General features: G+C 43.7%; 1 protein-coding gene across 3 annotated transcripts in view; it reads right to left on the bottom strand.

The window, feature by feature from the left end:
- The window catches only part of TMEFF1 (transmembrane protein with EGF like and two follistatin like domains 1), an 80,144-nt gene extending 69,407 nt beyond the window's left edge, over nucleotides 1-10,737 (bottom strand). For all 3 annotated transcript variants that reach the window (XM_038552940.1, XM_038552942.1, XM_038552941.1), the window contains exon 1: nucleotides 10,518-10,737. In XM_038552940.1, the coding sequence (XP_038408868.1) occupies nucleotides 10,518-10,722 (205 nt within the window). In that variant the 5' untranslated portion in view covers nucleotides 10,723-10,737. The remainder of the gene's footprint in view (nucleotides 1-10,517) is intronic.
- Between the last annotated feature and the right edge of the window lie 5,516 nt (nucleotides 10,738-16,253).

Raw genomic sequence — 16,253 nt, 5'->3', positions numbered from 1 at the left:
GCCAACTCCTAAATGCTCATTTATCCCATGAGAGAAGCTAATAATGGAACTAATTTTAAGAATAATGAAAATAGTTCTGTTAAAACAATGTTTCTAACAATGAATAAAGGGGGAAGGGGGGAGAAAGAGGAAGGGGATAAATGGGTTGACATTATCTCCTAATCCAGCTTAAAAGAAACTGAGAATTTAAATTCCATTAAAGAAACTACATATACAAGGGAAATAAAGGATTAAAAAAAGTGAAATAATTGGTTATAATTAAAAAAAAAAAAAAAAGACAGTAATGAGTGTTGACCAGGATATGGAGAATTAGAACATTGCTGGTGAAAATGTAAAATGGCACAACCACTTTGGATAACAGTTTGGCAGGTTCTTAAAATGTTAAATGTAAAGTTTACCATATGACCGAGTAATTCTGCTCCAGTATAAACCCAACGGAACTGAAAACATGTCCACACATAAATCTGTACATGAATGTTCAGAGAAGCGTTATTCGTAATAGCCAAAAAGAAGAAAACAACCCAAATGTCTATCAAGTGAGAAATGGATAAACAAAATGTGGTATACATATATATCCATGTATTTTAATATTACTGAAACATAAAATGGGTATGAAGCACTGACACACACTACAATATGGATGAACCTTGAAAATATGCTAAATGAAAGAAGCCAATCACAAAAGGCCACGTACTATAGGACTCCATTTATATGAAATGTCCAAAATAGACAAATATACAGCAAAAGGTACATTAGTGGCTGCCTCAAGCTGGGGGGCTGGGGTTTGGGGAGTAAATGCTGAAGACTATAAAGTTTCTTTGGAGTAGGACAAAAATGTTCTACAATTGATTGTGGTGATGGTTGTACAATCTTGTGTCTATTCTACTAAAAATACTGGATTATACACTTTAAAAAATGATGATGGAGGGTGGCACAAACATAATTACTTCATTTAGTAGAAGTGGGTGGATGCTTATAAAAAATGAATGGTCTACATCTATATTGGGAAACAAATCCTAACATTTAAAAACTAAAAGACAAACACAAATCCAGAAAGGATGGATATCATCAGGACTTCAGGAGATACTTTTGTGGAGGGTTTTTTTTTGAGAGAGAGGGAGAGAAAGAGCAAATGCATACATATGTGAGTGGGGGGTAAGATGGAGGGAGGTAAAATCCTAAGCAGGCTCCACACTCAGTGCAGAGCCTGAGATAGGGACTCCACGCCATGACCCCAAGATCATGGTCTGAGCTGAAATCAAGTGTCAGAGACAACCAACTGAGCCACCAAGGCACCCCTATTGGAGATACTTTAAATCTACTCTACAAAAATAAAAATACAACAAAAAAATGAAATAAAATTCAATGCATATATCCCAGAGTAACAAAAATATAAGAAAAACTGAAAAACCATCCAAAATAAACCTATTATCATTGTAATTGGAGGCTTCACTATTTCATTAACAGGAGATGACAAAACAAAGAAGTAAAAAGCACAGAACTGACAAAGTATAAACTATTCTCCTTGGTAGGACCCAATCTGGCAAGAAAAAAGATTTAGACAGACAGATACATACAGACAGATATAGAAAGAGACTATGATAAGGCAAATGCTACAGTCTTAACAACTGGGAAATCTGGGTATATTATTGAACTTTTCTCTAAGTTTGAAATTAATTCAAAATAAAAAATGTTAAGTAAAATTAATAGTTATATAATAGGGGACCAAGAAGCCAAGGATATAACACTTTCTTTCTTGGACTACAGGGATCTTACACAAAATTTGTTCTCCTGCTGGGATGCAGACAGACACCTAGTTTTCCTACCAAAAGCTACAAATTCTACAACAGATTTTTTTTTTAAGATTTTATTTTATTTATTCATGAGAGGCACAGAGAGAGAAAGGCAGAGACACAGGCAGAGGGAGAAGCAAGCTCCATGCAGGGAGCCCGATGTGGGACTTGATCCCGGATCTCCGGGATCATGCCCTGAGCAGAAGGCACTCAACCACTGAGCCACTCAGGTGACCCTCTACGACACATTCTTAAACCATAATGCAAAAACCACAAAACAAAATATCTGTAACATACCTACACTTACATGTTTTATAAGAATGACAAGAGGAATTTTATCTGAAATGCTCTTGTGGTAAGGAAAAAGACATATAATGATCAGTTTCCACCTAAAGAACTTGAAAGAGAAAAAAAGGGAAACTTGAAGGGGAAAAGATGTAATACTAAGATATAAAATTAATAAAGGAAAACTAGATATGATAAAAAAAACATCATCAGAGAGCTTTTCAAGGAAAACAGTATAATCAGAAGCAGGGTAGCCTTCAAATATGAAGAGGTAGAAGGTGGATTCAAGGAAAGGGTTGAAAAGGAAAAGAATAGAGTACAGTGGGAGGTGCAAGGAGCATAGGCAGGAGAGGTCTCCAGCCAGGAAGGGCTGAGCACTGCAGAAATAAGGATTTGCATCTAACTTGGTCATTGTGAATAACAGGAATGAGGGAAGAAATATATACACCAATTTGACTCTCTTCCAAACAGGCTCTCCATCTCAAATTAAAAGCAACACACTTCACACTGCCTCCTACAGCATAAGATCCAGAAGCCAAGGGAGAAAAAGATCAATGAAAGCCTAGCTAGGCAAGGATTGGCAAAGAGAAGTACTCATGCCCCACTGGACAGTTCTGGGTGACTTTTGCCATCTAGAAACAAGAGCCCGATGTTACCAATGCCTCCCAAGTTTAGAAAGAGTGATCAAACTCCAGATTTTTAAGGAAAACCTCCAGATTTTTAATGCTTAGTAACCAATGCAAATTTTTTTTTAAAGATTTTACTTATTTGAGAGAGAAGGTGAGTGAGACAGAGAGAGCATGGCGGAGGGGGGTTGGTCAGAGAGAGAAGCAGACTCCCAGCTCAGCGGGGAACCCAATGCGGGGCTCCATCCTGGGACTCCAGGATTATGACCTGAACCAAAGGCAGGTACTTAACAGACAGAGCCACCTAGGCACTCCCAATGCAAATTTTTAAAACTGTGCAGGCCAAACAAATGCTCTTAGTTCTCCCCATGTCCACAGTTGTCCTCTATCACTGTGTTCCCAGTCTCTTTTCTCCAGATCGCCTTCACCAATTCCAGCCTTTGCTTTCTAAAACCATGATGTTGCTCAAATCCTTAAAGTTTCCCTCTGTCTTCAGAGCAAGTAGCAAACCTCAGCCTTCAAGGCCTTCCACTAATGTGGCAATGTGACTCACTTGCTACTTTTATCCCCACACCCCAAATATCCCAAGAGTCTCCCTCCCTGTTTTGTTTTGGGTTTTTTTTGTTTTTTTTGTTTTGTTTTGTTTTTTAAGATTTGTCTTTTTTAATTCATGAGAGACACACAGAGAGAGGCAGAGACATAGGCAGAGGGAGACTTGATCCCAGGACCCCAGGATCACAACCTGAGCCAAAGGTAGATGCTCAACCACTGAGCCACCCAAGCACCCCTGGGCCTTTTCCATCACCATTCCCTCGGCCTAGAATACCTACACTTCCCAGCTCTCCTCAGTTTCTATGTCCATTCAGTTATTCATTCTACAGATAAATATGTAGAGGCACCTAATTTTGTGCCAGACACTATTCTAAGCACAGTCAATAGGGCAGTGAATAAAACACAAAAATCCCTGCCCTCGTGGAGGTATATAGAGGAGACAGATAATAACAAGTATAGTAGGTCACACAGGAAAAGTTGCTTTGAAACAGGAAAAAAAGCATTAAGAAAGATTAAGGTGAGAGAGGGGCAGAGAGGATGGAAGTTGGAAAAGGCTGCAATTTTAAGGCATTATTTTGAAAGTGACATTAAAGACCTGAAGGCATTGAGGAGATAAATAACTGGGAAAAGAAGGTTCGAGGCAAAAAGAAGGTTCCAGGCAAAGCAAAGCCCTCAGGCAAAAGTGTGCCTCTTGTTTCAAGTTGACATTCTACTCTGTCTATTGGGCCCAACTGAGTGCCACTTACTCAGAGACACCATTTTTCGATTCCTACAAATTAGAATTATTCATTCCCTCAACACCGTACTTATATCTTCCTTAGGGCACCTTACAGTAAAAACTTTCTTTTTAAACATGTATGAGTGACCATTGAGCAATTAATCAAGAGTCAGGTAAAGGAGGAAATAATTTTAAAATGAGACATAAGGAGCACCAGGGCAGCTCAGCCAGTTAAGCGTCTGCCTTCAGCTCAGGTCATGATCCTGGGATCTTAGGATAGAACCCCACATCAGGCTCCCTGCTCAGCAGGGTGTCTGCTTCTGCTTCTCCCTCTCCCCCCTGCTTGTGATCTCTCTCTCTCTCTCTCTCTCTCTCAAATAATAAAATTTTTAAATTAAAAAAAAAGAAACAAAATATACACATTTTGAACTTCACACATCTAAACAAACATACATTCATTTCCTGTATAGCACCAAATGCAATGCCCTCCTTTCTTAGGTAAGCTACACCTACAACCTATTAACTACAATGTCCATTTTCCTTTCCTTTAAATTAAGAGACGTAGGCACCTGGATGGCTCAGTGAGGAGAGTATTCAGGGTCCTGAGCTCAAGCTCCACATTGGGTGTAGAGATAACTAAAAGAGATACTTAAAAATACTTGCAAATTTTTCTAAGAGCAGAATCCTTTCAGAGATTTGTAAGGTTTCCCCCCAAACTGTTTCAGTTGTCTTGACCAGAATCTAATTCACTGAAAGGCAATTCTCTCTCTCTCTCTCTCTCTAACCTTTATCAAGTCTTTGCAAAGCATTTCATTAAAAGACAACTTTTTGCATTAATACTGCACCAATTTGAGTAATTTTTGTTATTTTTTACTCAAAGGATCACTTGTATAACTTTGAGAACAAACACAACTGATTCTTTATTGGTAAGCAGAGAAGTATATGATTCACAGGCAAACAAGAGCTAACTTACCAGCTTGAGCATCTGGGTGCTATGGGAATTGGTTAGTATGTTTACTAAGGGAATGTCTAATCCAAAATGCTAAAATCAAACCCAGCAAATGATCTTAATAGACGTTTTTCCAAACAAGATACGTAAAGAGCCACTAAATGCATAAAAATGTGCTCAACATCATTAGTCATTAGTTAAATGGAAATCAAAACCACACTGATACATAACTTCACACCCACTAGGATAACTATAATCAAAAAGACAAGAACAAGCGTTGGCCAGGATGTGGGGAAATCGGAACCCTCATACATTGCTGGTGAAAATGTAAAATGGTACAGCTGCTTTAGAAAACAGTTTGGGAGTTCCTCAAAATGTTATACACAGAGTTACTATGTGACTCAGAAACTATTCCTAGGTATACACCCAAGAGAACTGAAAACATATGTCCACACAAAAATGTCTACATCAATGTTCATATCAGCATATTCAAAATAGATGAAAAGTGGAAATAACCCAAATGTCCACCAACTGATGAATGGATAAACAAAATGTGGTCCATACAATGAAATACTATGCAACCATAAAAAGTACTTAAGTTCTAACACATGCTACAAGACAGATGAACCTTGAAAACATTACACTAATTGAAAGAAGCCAATCACAAAAGGCCACATGTTGCAGGATTCCATTTATATGCAATGTCCAAAAAAACAAATCCACAGACATTGAAAGTAGATTAGCAGTTGCCAGGGGTTGTGCGGAGAGAGGAACATGAAGTGACTGTTTATAAGTATAGGGTTTCTTTTTGGGGTGATGAAAATGTTCGGTCATTAGATAGTCATGACGGTTGTACAATTTTGTGAATATACTTAATTGTACACTTTTTAAAAACTCCAGTGCTGTCAGTGTTCAATAAATGCTTATTAATAGGGGGAATGTTGAGAGAAAGCCCAGATGTATTAAACAGAAATTTCTTTATATAGATTTATAAAAGGCTAACTACTTCTGTTAGAATATAAAGCCCTTGAAGGCAGCAATGGCCTCTCATTTATTTCCCTTAACATCTAGCATACTAGAGTACCCTAAGCAGGTACTCAATCAAGGTTCACAAATAAATTAATAAAGACCCACATATTACATACCAAGGATCTAGAAGTCCTGATCAAGATTCCACACAGATGTTTAAAAATTCACTTTTTAGTCCCCAAAATTCTGAATTGCCACTAATAAGACACATCTCTTAATATGAAATTCATAACATATCCATTTGTACCATCTTTACCACTCTGTCACAGTCCAAAGGACCCACTTCTAATTTCCATGACTTTTAAAACCTACTTCAAATTCTCCACCTTTATATCTATCACCAAATACCACTAATTGGTCTCTCACTATGTTTTTCCACTTCTTTAGCCACATTCCTAAGATGGAAATACTCACATAGTTAGCCTCATTTGTTCTTCTCAACCTAGAGTCAAAACGAAGCATCGTCATTATCTTCATATTACAAATGAGAAAAAAATGCCACATCTAAGGTCACCTGGTCCCTTAGGTTCAAAGTTCACCTTTCTTCACATGTAATGTGAAGTCATGTAATTCCAAGTTTTTTTCTCTTTGGATGACAGGGAACTTTCTGGTAAGTTAATTTTTTAAAAATAAGTACAAATAAGAAGATACAAAACACCAAAGCAGTAATTATAAAAGTCCAGAATGACTGGAGAACTGAGGCATGAAGACAATTAAAAAAAGCTTGTTTAGAAAAAGAAGAAATAAACAAAGGACCCAGTGCTTTGGGAAGATGTTGTAATATCAAGAGATGACAAGGACAAATACAGACCCATTCAGTTTCTTCTTTGCTTTGGTAAACATCAAGGAGCTTGATCTTGAAGAAAAGAACTCTCATAAAAGGAAGCTAACGTCTGAGGTAAGTGGCATGAAGAAAGGACAATAACAATACACAGCTAGTTCAAAAGAATCTGCATTCTGATCTAAACAAATCACAATCCGTGATACTGAAAAAACTTTAAGATCTGACTGCTGATTATCTAAGCTATCTTGACACAATGCCAGAAGACCAGAAATGTATGCTCAACTTTCAAAAAAAGGAGAAATGCCAATCCAGAAAAACATCTATGGGTAAACATGCCACGTATCCCCTGAAAAAGTCTAGAAATGGGTAAATATGTTTCTGAACATGATAAAATGTAAAAGCCAGCTGGGATCTTAATTAAGGCAGGCTATACAACATTATCTATCGGATAGGATTATTAAAACGGAAAAAGGGAGAATGATATACACATATACATAACTGATTCTAACAAGACAATCAGACAGAATCTTTAAATAATAGGCTAGTGAACAAAATGGGAAAATGTTGGACAGCAGAAGTTCAAAAATCTGTTAAACTCTACAAGGAGGATGCATAGCTGGCTGAACATCTGGTTGATTAATGTATCAACAACAACCAATTTGGAAGGAAGTCTCCAGTAAAATATCACAGAGCTGCATCCTTTTCCATGATCTAGACAACTCTGTTAAAAGGTTTTTATTCTTAATAAAAACTGATTTTTATTCTTAATAAAGCCACAGACCTGCTCTTCAGATTTGCAAAGGCCACAATACTGTGAGTGACCAAAACACAGAAAGCCTGATAGAATCAGATTCCAGAACGGTCAGAGTTGGCTGAAATGATGATCCAAAATTAAAAGTGAAAATTAACAGGGATTTTTTTAAATATTTTATTTATTTATTCATGAGAGACACAGAGAGAGAGAGAGAGGCAGAGACACAGGCAGAGGGAGAAGCAGGCTCCATGCAGGGAACCGGACACGGGACTCGATCTGGTATCTCCAGGATCACACCCTGGACTGAAGTGGGAGCTAAACCGCTGAGCCACCCTGGCTGCCCTTAAGAGGGAATTTAACTATAGGAAACAAACTGAGGGTTGCTGGAGGTGCGGTGGGTGGGGGATGAGAGCATTTCAAGTAATGAGCACTGGGTGTTATATGCAATTGATCAATCATTAAACTCTACCTCTGAAACAAATAATACAGTACATATTAATTAAATTGAATTTAAATTTTAAAAAAGTTTTAAAAAGAAAAGTAACAGGAAGTCAAGGCCAGCATTTAGATTTTGAAACTAAAATACAGGAAGGAATAATCTTCAGTTTATGTGGGAAATGCCTGGGTAATAAAAGTGACTACAAAAAAAAATCTATGTAAAATCTCAAGATGCATTAATAGATGGCCTATGCCCAGATCGGATTGCTACAATTCTTAAAAAATTACCTTTTTCCATATGAATCATTCTCAGATTTTCATTCTAGAAAGTTATAACAAGAATCTACAAATATCATTTAGTTAAAGCTCTAGCTTTAGACCCAGCTTTATTCACATGAATAGCTTTATTCACATGGATCTTAGTATTAGAAAACATTTTATTTGAGAAGCCTATTTATTTACATGGATATCAATATATCCTTGAAAGATGGCTAGATATTATCAAATCCAAGTCACTCTTTTAACAGAAGAGGAAATTAAGAAAGATTAAGTAACTTGCTCCAAACAGCCCAGCTCCTTAGCAAGGGCCTGGATCTCCAAATCAGTCCCCTTTTCCTACACCATGAGGGTTTCCAGCCCCGTGTCCTTACTTAAAAGTTGTACTTTGCACTGAAGAGTTAGAAAACATACACAGAAACATCCATCAACACACATTGTATTTTGCTAAGGACAAATTAGCTTAGCAAGAACAAATAATCACAGCACATTAGCCAGTAAAATATTTTGACATGGTGTGATCACTTACAAGTTTGAAAATAACAAATATTTGCTACAAAAAGGCACTCCAATATACAAATGGTTTTTATTCTTAACCATGAATGTGTGATTATTTATTAAAGCATTATCCCATATCCCACTTAACATTAAAAAAATAAAGTGAAAGTTATTACATGGATGGAAAAGCTTTTAATGGACATGCCATTGTTTACGGTGCTCAAAATCCTTCCCCCATCATAAAACATACCATTATGAAAATTACTAAGGATTTTAGACCTTGAAATCTAAACAGCAGGCCAAAGGTTTTCTTCACGGAGGGTAGCATCTGTGCTGAGACCCCCTTGGTCCCTCTTCACTCCCCCAGAAACAATGCCCCTTCAATAGCCCAAAGGTACAAATGTTGTCTGGCAGACAGGCCAGTGGATCCCCGGGTGGCCTTAAGTCCATCCTCCTTTCCCTTTCCCCTCCTCCTCCCTCCCCCCACCCTCCACCCCCCACCAAGCCTCCTCTCCCGCCCTCTGGGTTTAGAGAAGACAAGTGGAGAATTGAGAATTGATAAAAGGTAAGTTAGCAAGGCTGTGGCTTACGATCTCTACCATCTGCTAGGCCAGCTCTAGGAGGATGCACCCAACCCTAAATCAGACCTGGAAGCTTCTCCTTGCCCCAGGGCTCCTCTGGGACCCCTTTTGAAAGGAAGAAGGAACTTTACAGCCCAGATACCCTCATCTCCAGTCTCTTCCATTAGAGCCCCAGCAAGCTCTTTGTTTCCAAGACCTGGGGAAGGGGGGTGGGGGGAGGGGGAAGGCCTCGGAGAAGGGGAGAGGTCACTCCCTTGCTCCCATTGCTGCCAATCTCCAGGCCCTCCCGCAAAACACACAAACACGCGCACAGGGATCATGCTCTTTGAACCGGTTCCCTCTTTTCCCACACCACCTTAAACACCCAGGGTCACACCTAGCTACAGAGAGGCACTTCCTGAAATCCAATTATTAGCTTTCTTGACCCAAACCCTGCGCAGGATGACTCCCTAGAGCTCCCTCCCTCTGAATGGACACCCACGGGGTTCACTCCAGGACACCCATCCCTCCTCCTCCGTGCATGCCCCACGGGTATATCCCAGAGCCCCCCGCAGATCGCACGAAGGCACAGGGTCATTTCCTGCGCCCCAGGACTTTTCCTTGCAGACGTCCACAGACCTCGCGGTCACTCCACCCGCCCCCCCACGGCAACTCTGAACCCAAAGGACACACACACACACACACACACACGCGCGCGCAGTCAGTCGGACAGCGTCAATCCACGTCCTCTGGGCCGCCCGTTCCCTTCACCCGCACGAACAGTCCGAGACCCCAGGGTCCCGGGGTCGCTCCGGGGCCCTGAGGCTCGCCTCCCGCCCCCGCAGCAGCCCCTCGGCGTCACACACACACACGCACACACGCATGCACACACCCGGCCTCCCCGGAGCCCTCACCACACACACACACACACACACGCGCTCCCGCGTGCACACCCGCGGTCACACCAAGGGCCCCGCCGCCCCCCGCCGGGTCCCGTCCCCGCAGCCCACGGCGCCCCGGGCCGCTCCCGCGCAGACGCTCGACACACACGGCCGCACGCGCGGCCACTCCCCGGGACCCCGCCGGGCCCCGAGCCCGCAAGGCACGCGGCGCCCGGCCCCGCGCCCCCCGCCCCGCGCCCCCGAGCCCCGCGCCCCCGCGCCCCCGCGCCCCGCGCCCCGGGCCTGCCCGCGCGGCCGCCGGACGGGGAGGGAGGGAGGGAGGGGCCGCAAGGGCGGGCTCCGGCCGCTCCTACCTGAGCAGTTGATGCTCTTGCCTCTGCCGCCGGGACAGTCCCCGCCGCCGCCGCCGCCGCCGCCGCCGCCGCCCGGGGGCTGGTTGGACGCGCGGCTCCCGGGCAGAGAGAAGGCGAAGAGCAGGAGCACCGACGTGTAGCCGCAGAAGGCGAGCGGGGGCGCGGCAGGCAGCCGGAGCGGCGCCTCAGCGGCCGCGGTGCCCATGGCTGGCGCCCCTGGACGGCGGGAAGCGCAGGGAGCCGCAGGCCCGGGGCATCCAGCCGCGCGCCGGGAGCCCCGCCGCCGCCTCGGCGCCTCCTAGCAGCCCCTCGGCATCCCGGGCCCGCCCGCCGCGCCCGCCAGGCCCCGGCCCGCCGCGCTCGGGACGGAGTTGGAGGGGCGCGGGGCGCGCGCGGGGGGTGCGCGCGGGGGGTGCGCGCGGGGGTGCGGGCCCGCGTGGGGGAGCCCGAGGCGGGGGGCGCGGGCGGGCGGGAGGGCGCGCGCGCGGCGGGCGGGGGCGCGGGCGCGGGCGGCGCGGGCGGGGCGGGGCGCGGGCGGGGGCGCGGGCGGGGCGCAGCCCCTCGCTCGCCGCTCGCCTTCCCTTTGTGTCCGCGGCCGGCGCCACCGCGTCACAAAGACCCCGGCCCGCCCGGCGAGGGGCGCGTGACAGAGCCGCGGGCGGGAGGGGAGGCTGCGACCCCGCCCCGCGCACACCCCCGGCGCCCGCGTCGGCAGCCCCGCCCCCGCCCGCGGCCGGCGCCGCCTCCGGGGGAGCTATTGTTCCTGCTGCGGGGCGGGGGGCGGGGGGCGCTGCCCTGACCCACGCCTTTGCCGCCCTTTGCAAGTGGTTTTCAAGCATTGCCTCGGCCCAGCAGCGAGGCCGCGAAGGGAGGGCAGGTGGTCCATCACCCATCTCTGCTCCAGGCAAAGAAATGGAGCCGCGGAGAGGCGAAGGTGACTGGTCCAAGGTCGCACCCCAAGAATTGGACAGCACCCGAACTGGGACCCAAGTTCCAACTCCCGCTGTGCAGTTCTTAGAGATGCGGTGAGCGGCCAGGCTCCTCACCCGCACCCCTTCCCCACAAACACCTACTGAATTTAAAAGACCCTTTTAAACATCCATAGTGCCCTCTCCCACTCCCCGTAAGAGCTCATATTGCATATGCATTTGCCAATTTGCCACATGCAAGACCTGGACGAAGCTTGTCACGAGCGTTCTCCCCCAATTCTTTTTTGCAGCCCTGCAAGGGAGTTTTCATTTTCATCCCCATCCCATAGATGAGGAAGTTGGGCCCCAGAGAGGCCATGTGGTCGGCCTCCCCGTCGGTGCTCTCTCCGTCACATCTTGGTAGAGGAGACCTAGGGTAGTAAGATTATGGACTGGATTGTTCCAAGGTCCTCTGCCTTTTCCGTAGATTATGCGGCTTCTCGCCTTGGAGTTTTTTGTTTTTTTTTAATCCCGTTGAAAAATTGATAAATATGCCTCAAAATTTTTAAATGTGCGAAAAGCCACCACAAGCAAAGCCACATCAGAGAAAATATTTTCAATGTGAATAGGAGATAATATACTCAATATGAAGAATATAAATCAAGAGGAAAACGTTGACATAACAGAAAAATGAGAAGCTGACTTGTCTTTTTAACTTAAGATACAGGGATGCCTGGGTGGCTCAGGGGTTGAGACTCCGCCCTCAGCTCCGGTGGTGGTGACCCCGGGGTCCCAGGATCAAGTCCTGCATCGGGCATCCCGTAGGGAGCCTGCTTCACCCTCTGCCTCTCTCTGTGTCTCTCATGGATAAATAAATATTTTTAAAAATAAGTAACATAAAATATGACAATATATATGAAGGCATATTTAAACCCACTAGCAAAGCCAAACTGTGGAAGGAGCCTCGGTGTCCATCGAAAGATGAATGGATAAAGAAGCTGTGCTCTATGTATACAATGGAATATTACTCAGCCATTAGAAATGACAAATACCCACCATTTGCTTCGATGTGGACGGACCTGGAGGGTATTATGCTGAGTGAAGTCAATCAGAGAAGGACAATCATTATATGGTTTCACTCTACGGGCAATATAAAAACTAGCGAAAGGGATTATAGGGGAAAGGAGAGAAAATGAGTGGGAAATATCAGAGAGGGTGACAAAACATGAGAGACTCCTAACTCTGGGAAATGAACAAGGGGTACTGGAAGGGGAGGTGGATGGGGGGGTTGGGGTGACTGGGTGACAGGCGCTGAGGGGGGCACTTGGTGGGATGAGCACTGGGTGTTATGCTATATTTGTTGGCAAATTGAACTCCAATAAAAAAAAAATTTTTTTTAAAAACCCACTAGCAATAAAAGGCAGATTGAAACCACAAGGGGTTTTTTTTCCTCAACATAATTAACAATAGTTAAAAGAATTAACAAAATCTAGCGCTATTAATTTATACATCTTGGGAGGGCAATTCGAGTTTATATCAAAAACCTTTAAAATATGTTTACCCTGTATTTTTTTTAAGATTTTATTTATTCATTCATGAGAGACACAGAGAGAGAGAGGCAGAAACGCAGGCAGAGGGAGAAGCAGGCTCCATGCAGGGAGCCTGATGTGGGACTCGATCCCAGGACCCCAGGATCCCACCCTGGGCTGAAGGCAAGCGCTAAACCAATGAGCCTCCCAGGGATTCCCTGTTTATCCTTTAAATCTAGGAATTCCGGGTATCGGAATTTATCCTAAAGAAATCATTGTACAAGCACACAAATATGTATATAAGGATGTTCATTACTTTTTTATAGTAGTAAATATAAACTAAATGTCCATCTGTGGGAAATAAAGTATGGTTCCTCTTTGTATGGCGAAGTATTTTGCAATTTTATTTATGATGATAACATGGAAAAAATATTGATGAGTTGAGAAAATCCCATATTTCTAAAACATACGTGTGTGTGTACACATCCATAGGAAAGATGTCAAGAAAAATATACAGCTATATATTAACTGTGATTATCTCTGAAAGGGGGCTTATGAGTAATTGGCACTTGTCCTTTATATTTTTCTGTATTGTCTGAATTGTTTTTCAATGATAATTTTTATATTTGTAATTTAAAACTATTTTCTTCTCAATTATATCTTCAACTGGCTTTTTATGTAAATTCATATGTTAACTTTTTGTTAAGATTTGCCTCAAACCTTTAAACTGCTAGCATGGCAATTGGTAAAATGAAAATCCAGCTTCTGGCTTCTGTTTCAAGTGTGATCCCAGGTTTCTGACTGCTAAGCCACAGCTAAAGGCTCCTTCTCAGAGCATTCCTTCAACAGCTTCTCTGCTAGTCTGGACCTCTTCTTGTGCTTCTTTCCCGCCCTCTTGTCTTGGCTCTCCCACCCCCAGTATTGTGCATTTAATTTTCATTTGACTGCTAACCATAGCCTAGGCAGAAATACTAGAGGAGACAACCCTTAAATAAAACGCAAAACCCCAGTGCCCATAAATCACAAATTAATTTGCATCTACATCTTTCTCCAAATTAGGTAGGAAAAATTCAGCATAGATTTCTCAAAAGTTGTCAAGTTGAAAAGGGACTCTACTACAGAAATAGGATTTCTCCGATTTCAATCATCCAATCTCAGAGAGGAAAAAAGGTCTTAATGGTCATCTACTACAACCCCCATCACATGCTTTAATATTGGTGACCCCAAAGTGTTAGGTAGCGAGAGTATGGGACTTGCTACATGAAAATCACCCAGAGTTTTAAAAGAATGTAGATTGCTGAACACCACACCAGACATGCTGAGGGCTGGGTACTCAAGTATCCCTTATTTATATTAAAGTTCTCTAGTAACTCAGTGCACTGCCAGTTTGGAAAACACTGACCTAACCTCAATCAGTCAGTTACTGCTCTGTAACAAACAACCACAAACCCTTAGCGGTGTGCCACAATTAGCATTCATTTCTCATAGGTCTGGGGGTTGATTAATCTAGGCTAGACTTGGGTGTTGAATGGCTCTGCTTCAAGCTGCAAGTTCAGCTGGGCTTGACTCCTGTGTGCAGGTTGAGCTCTGATCTTCTCCAGTATTATGCTTTTGGGGGCCCCAGCTGGAGGGGCAGCAAGCTACCCAAGGGGAACTCTTATGGAGTTGATACTGGTGCAGGGGGGCATGCCCAACTGTGCAAGCATTTTTCATACCGCTTGTACATGTCTGCTAACATCCCACTGACTAAATCAAGTCTCATAGCTGAACCCAAAGAAAGGGGGAAGGGAACTCTATTCTTCTGGAGGTGATTGAGAGAGGGAGTGACTACAGGGTGCGTATTTTTGAACAATGAACTATCATAAATCCTATACTTGAATGCCATGATCTATTCTCCGTCAGAATGTTTTCAGTTCTAGGGTGCCTGGGTGGCTCAGTTGGTTAAACATTCTAAGCTTGATTTCTGCTTAGGGCAGGATCTCAGAGTTGTGAGGTCAGGTTCCTCACTGGGTGTGGAGCCAGCTTAAGATTCTCTCTATCCTGCTCCCTCTGCCCCTACCCTACCCTTCCCTCTCTTAAAAAAAAAAAAAAAGAATATTTTCAGATCCAAGTAACAGAAAACCAACCCAAATTAACTGAAGAAGAGATTCATTGGCTCAGATTTAAAATTAAATTTTTAAAAAGCAAAAGCTAATGCCCTCTCTTATGAGTTGGTTTTTGTCCTCAATAAGGCTTTTCTCATATTTAAAACATTGCAGTCCTTCAAGAAATCTTTATGAGCACCCACTGTGTACTAGGTACCACAGTAGCCTTGGAGGGGCACGTGATCATTCTGCCTTGCTGTCTTGGGGGGAAAGTGGGAGGACATCTGAAAATTAACAATTACAACTCAGTGTGATAAACACTAAATAGAAATGGAGCATGTGGGCAGGGGTAGGAGTAAATGGCAAATCCTACTCCACACTCCCAGGTTGGCCAAAATTCTGGCTTTTCTGGACCTCCTGCTGCAGGGTCTAGCTGCATAATGAAGCCCTAATAAATGGTAATGAGACAATTTGGGACTGACAAATTGGCCCTGGTAGGAGAGAGTCACAGCACTTGAGCTCAGTCCAGAAACACTGGAATGATTTATGATGCAGCACTGACACAAGCCTGGGATTGACCTCTGGCCCATCTTGGGAAATTAGACCCCCCTTCCTAGAGAAAAGAGTCTTTTCAAAAAATGGAAAGAGTGAGTGAAGTCACTCACTCTTCAGTCATTCATTCAGTAAGTTTGTACTGAAGGCCTACTCCTTGCTGAACACAATGGTGAGCACAACAGACCTAGTCCCTGTCCTAATGAAGTTTACAGTCAAAGATTAATCAAACAAGTATACAAATAAAAGTGAAATTGCAACAATGTTGATAAATGCTATGAAGGGAAAGGTCAGAGGTTTACCTGTTACAGTGATGCTTGCGCTAAGATTAGAAGGCTAAGTAGAAGTTGGCCAAGTGAAGAGAAAGTATTCCAGGCAGAGGGAACATCGTGAGCAAATGCCTGTGAGTAAGAAGGGTCTGAATGCCAGCCAGGGTAGTAAAGACAAAGTCAGCTTGTTTTAAATTTCATTCATTGACTCAACAAATATTTACTGAGTACCTACTGTGATGTAGGCACTGTTGTAGATGCAAAGAAACCTCAGTGAACAAAACAAAGTCCCTGCTTTTCATGGAACTTCGGGTCTAGTGAGGAGACCCCATCAGAGTAATCCTGGTGGGGGAGAATGATTGTTGGATCAGGCCACAACAACAGCAACTACAAT

This window comes from Canis lupus, chromosome 11 (assembly GCF_011100685.1).
Source record: "Canis lupus familiaris isolate Mischka breed German Shepherd chromosome 11, alternate assembly UU_Cfam_GSD_1.0, whole genome shotgun sequence".
Lineage (NCBI taxonomy): Eukaryota > Metazoa > Chordata > Mammalia > Carnivora > Canidae > Canis > Canis lupus.
This window is presented reverse-complemented; position numbering and strand designations above follow the sequence as displayed.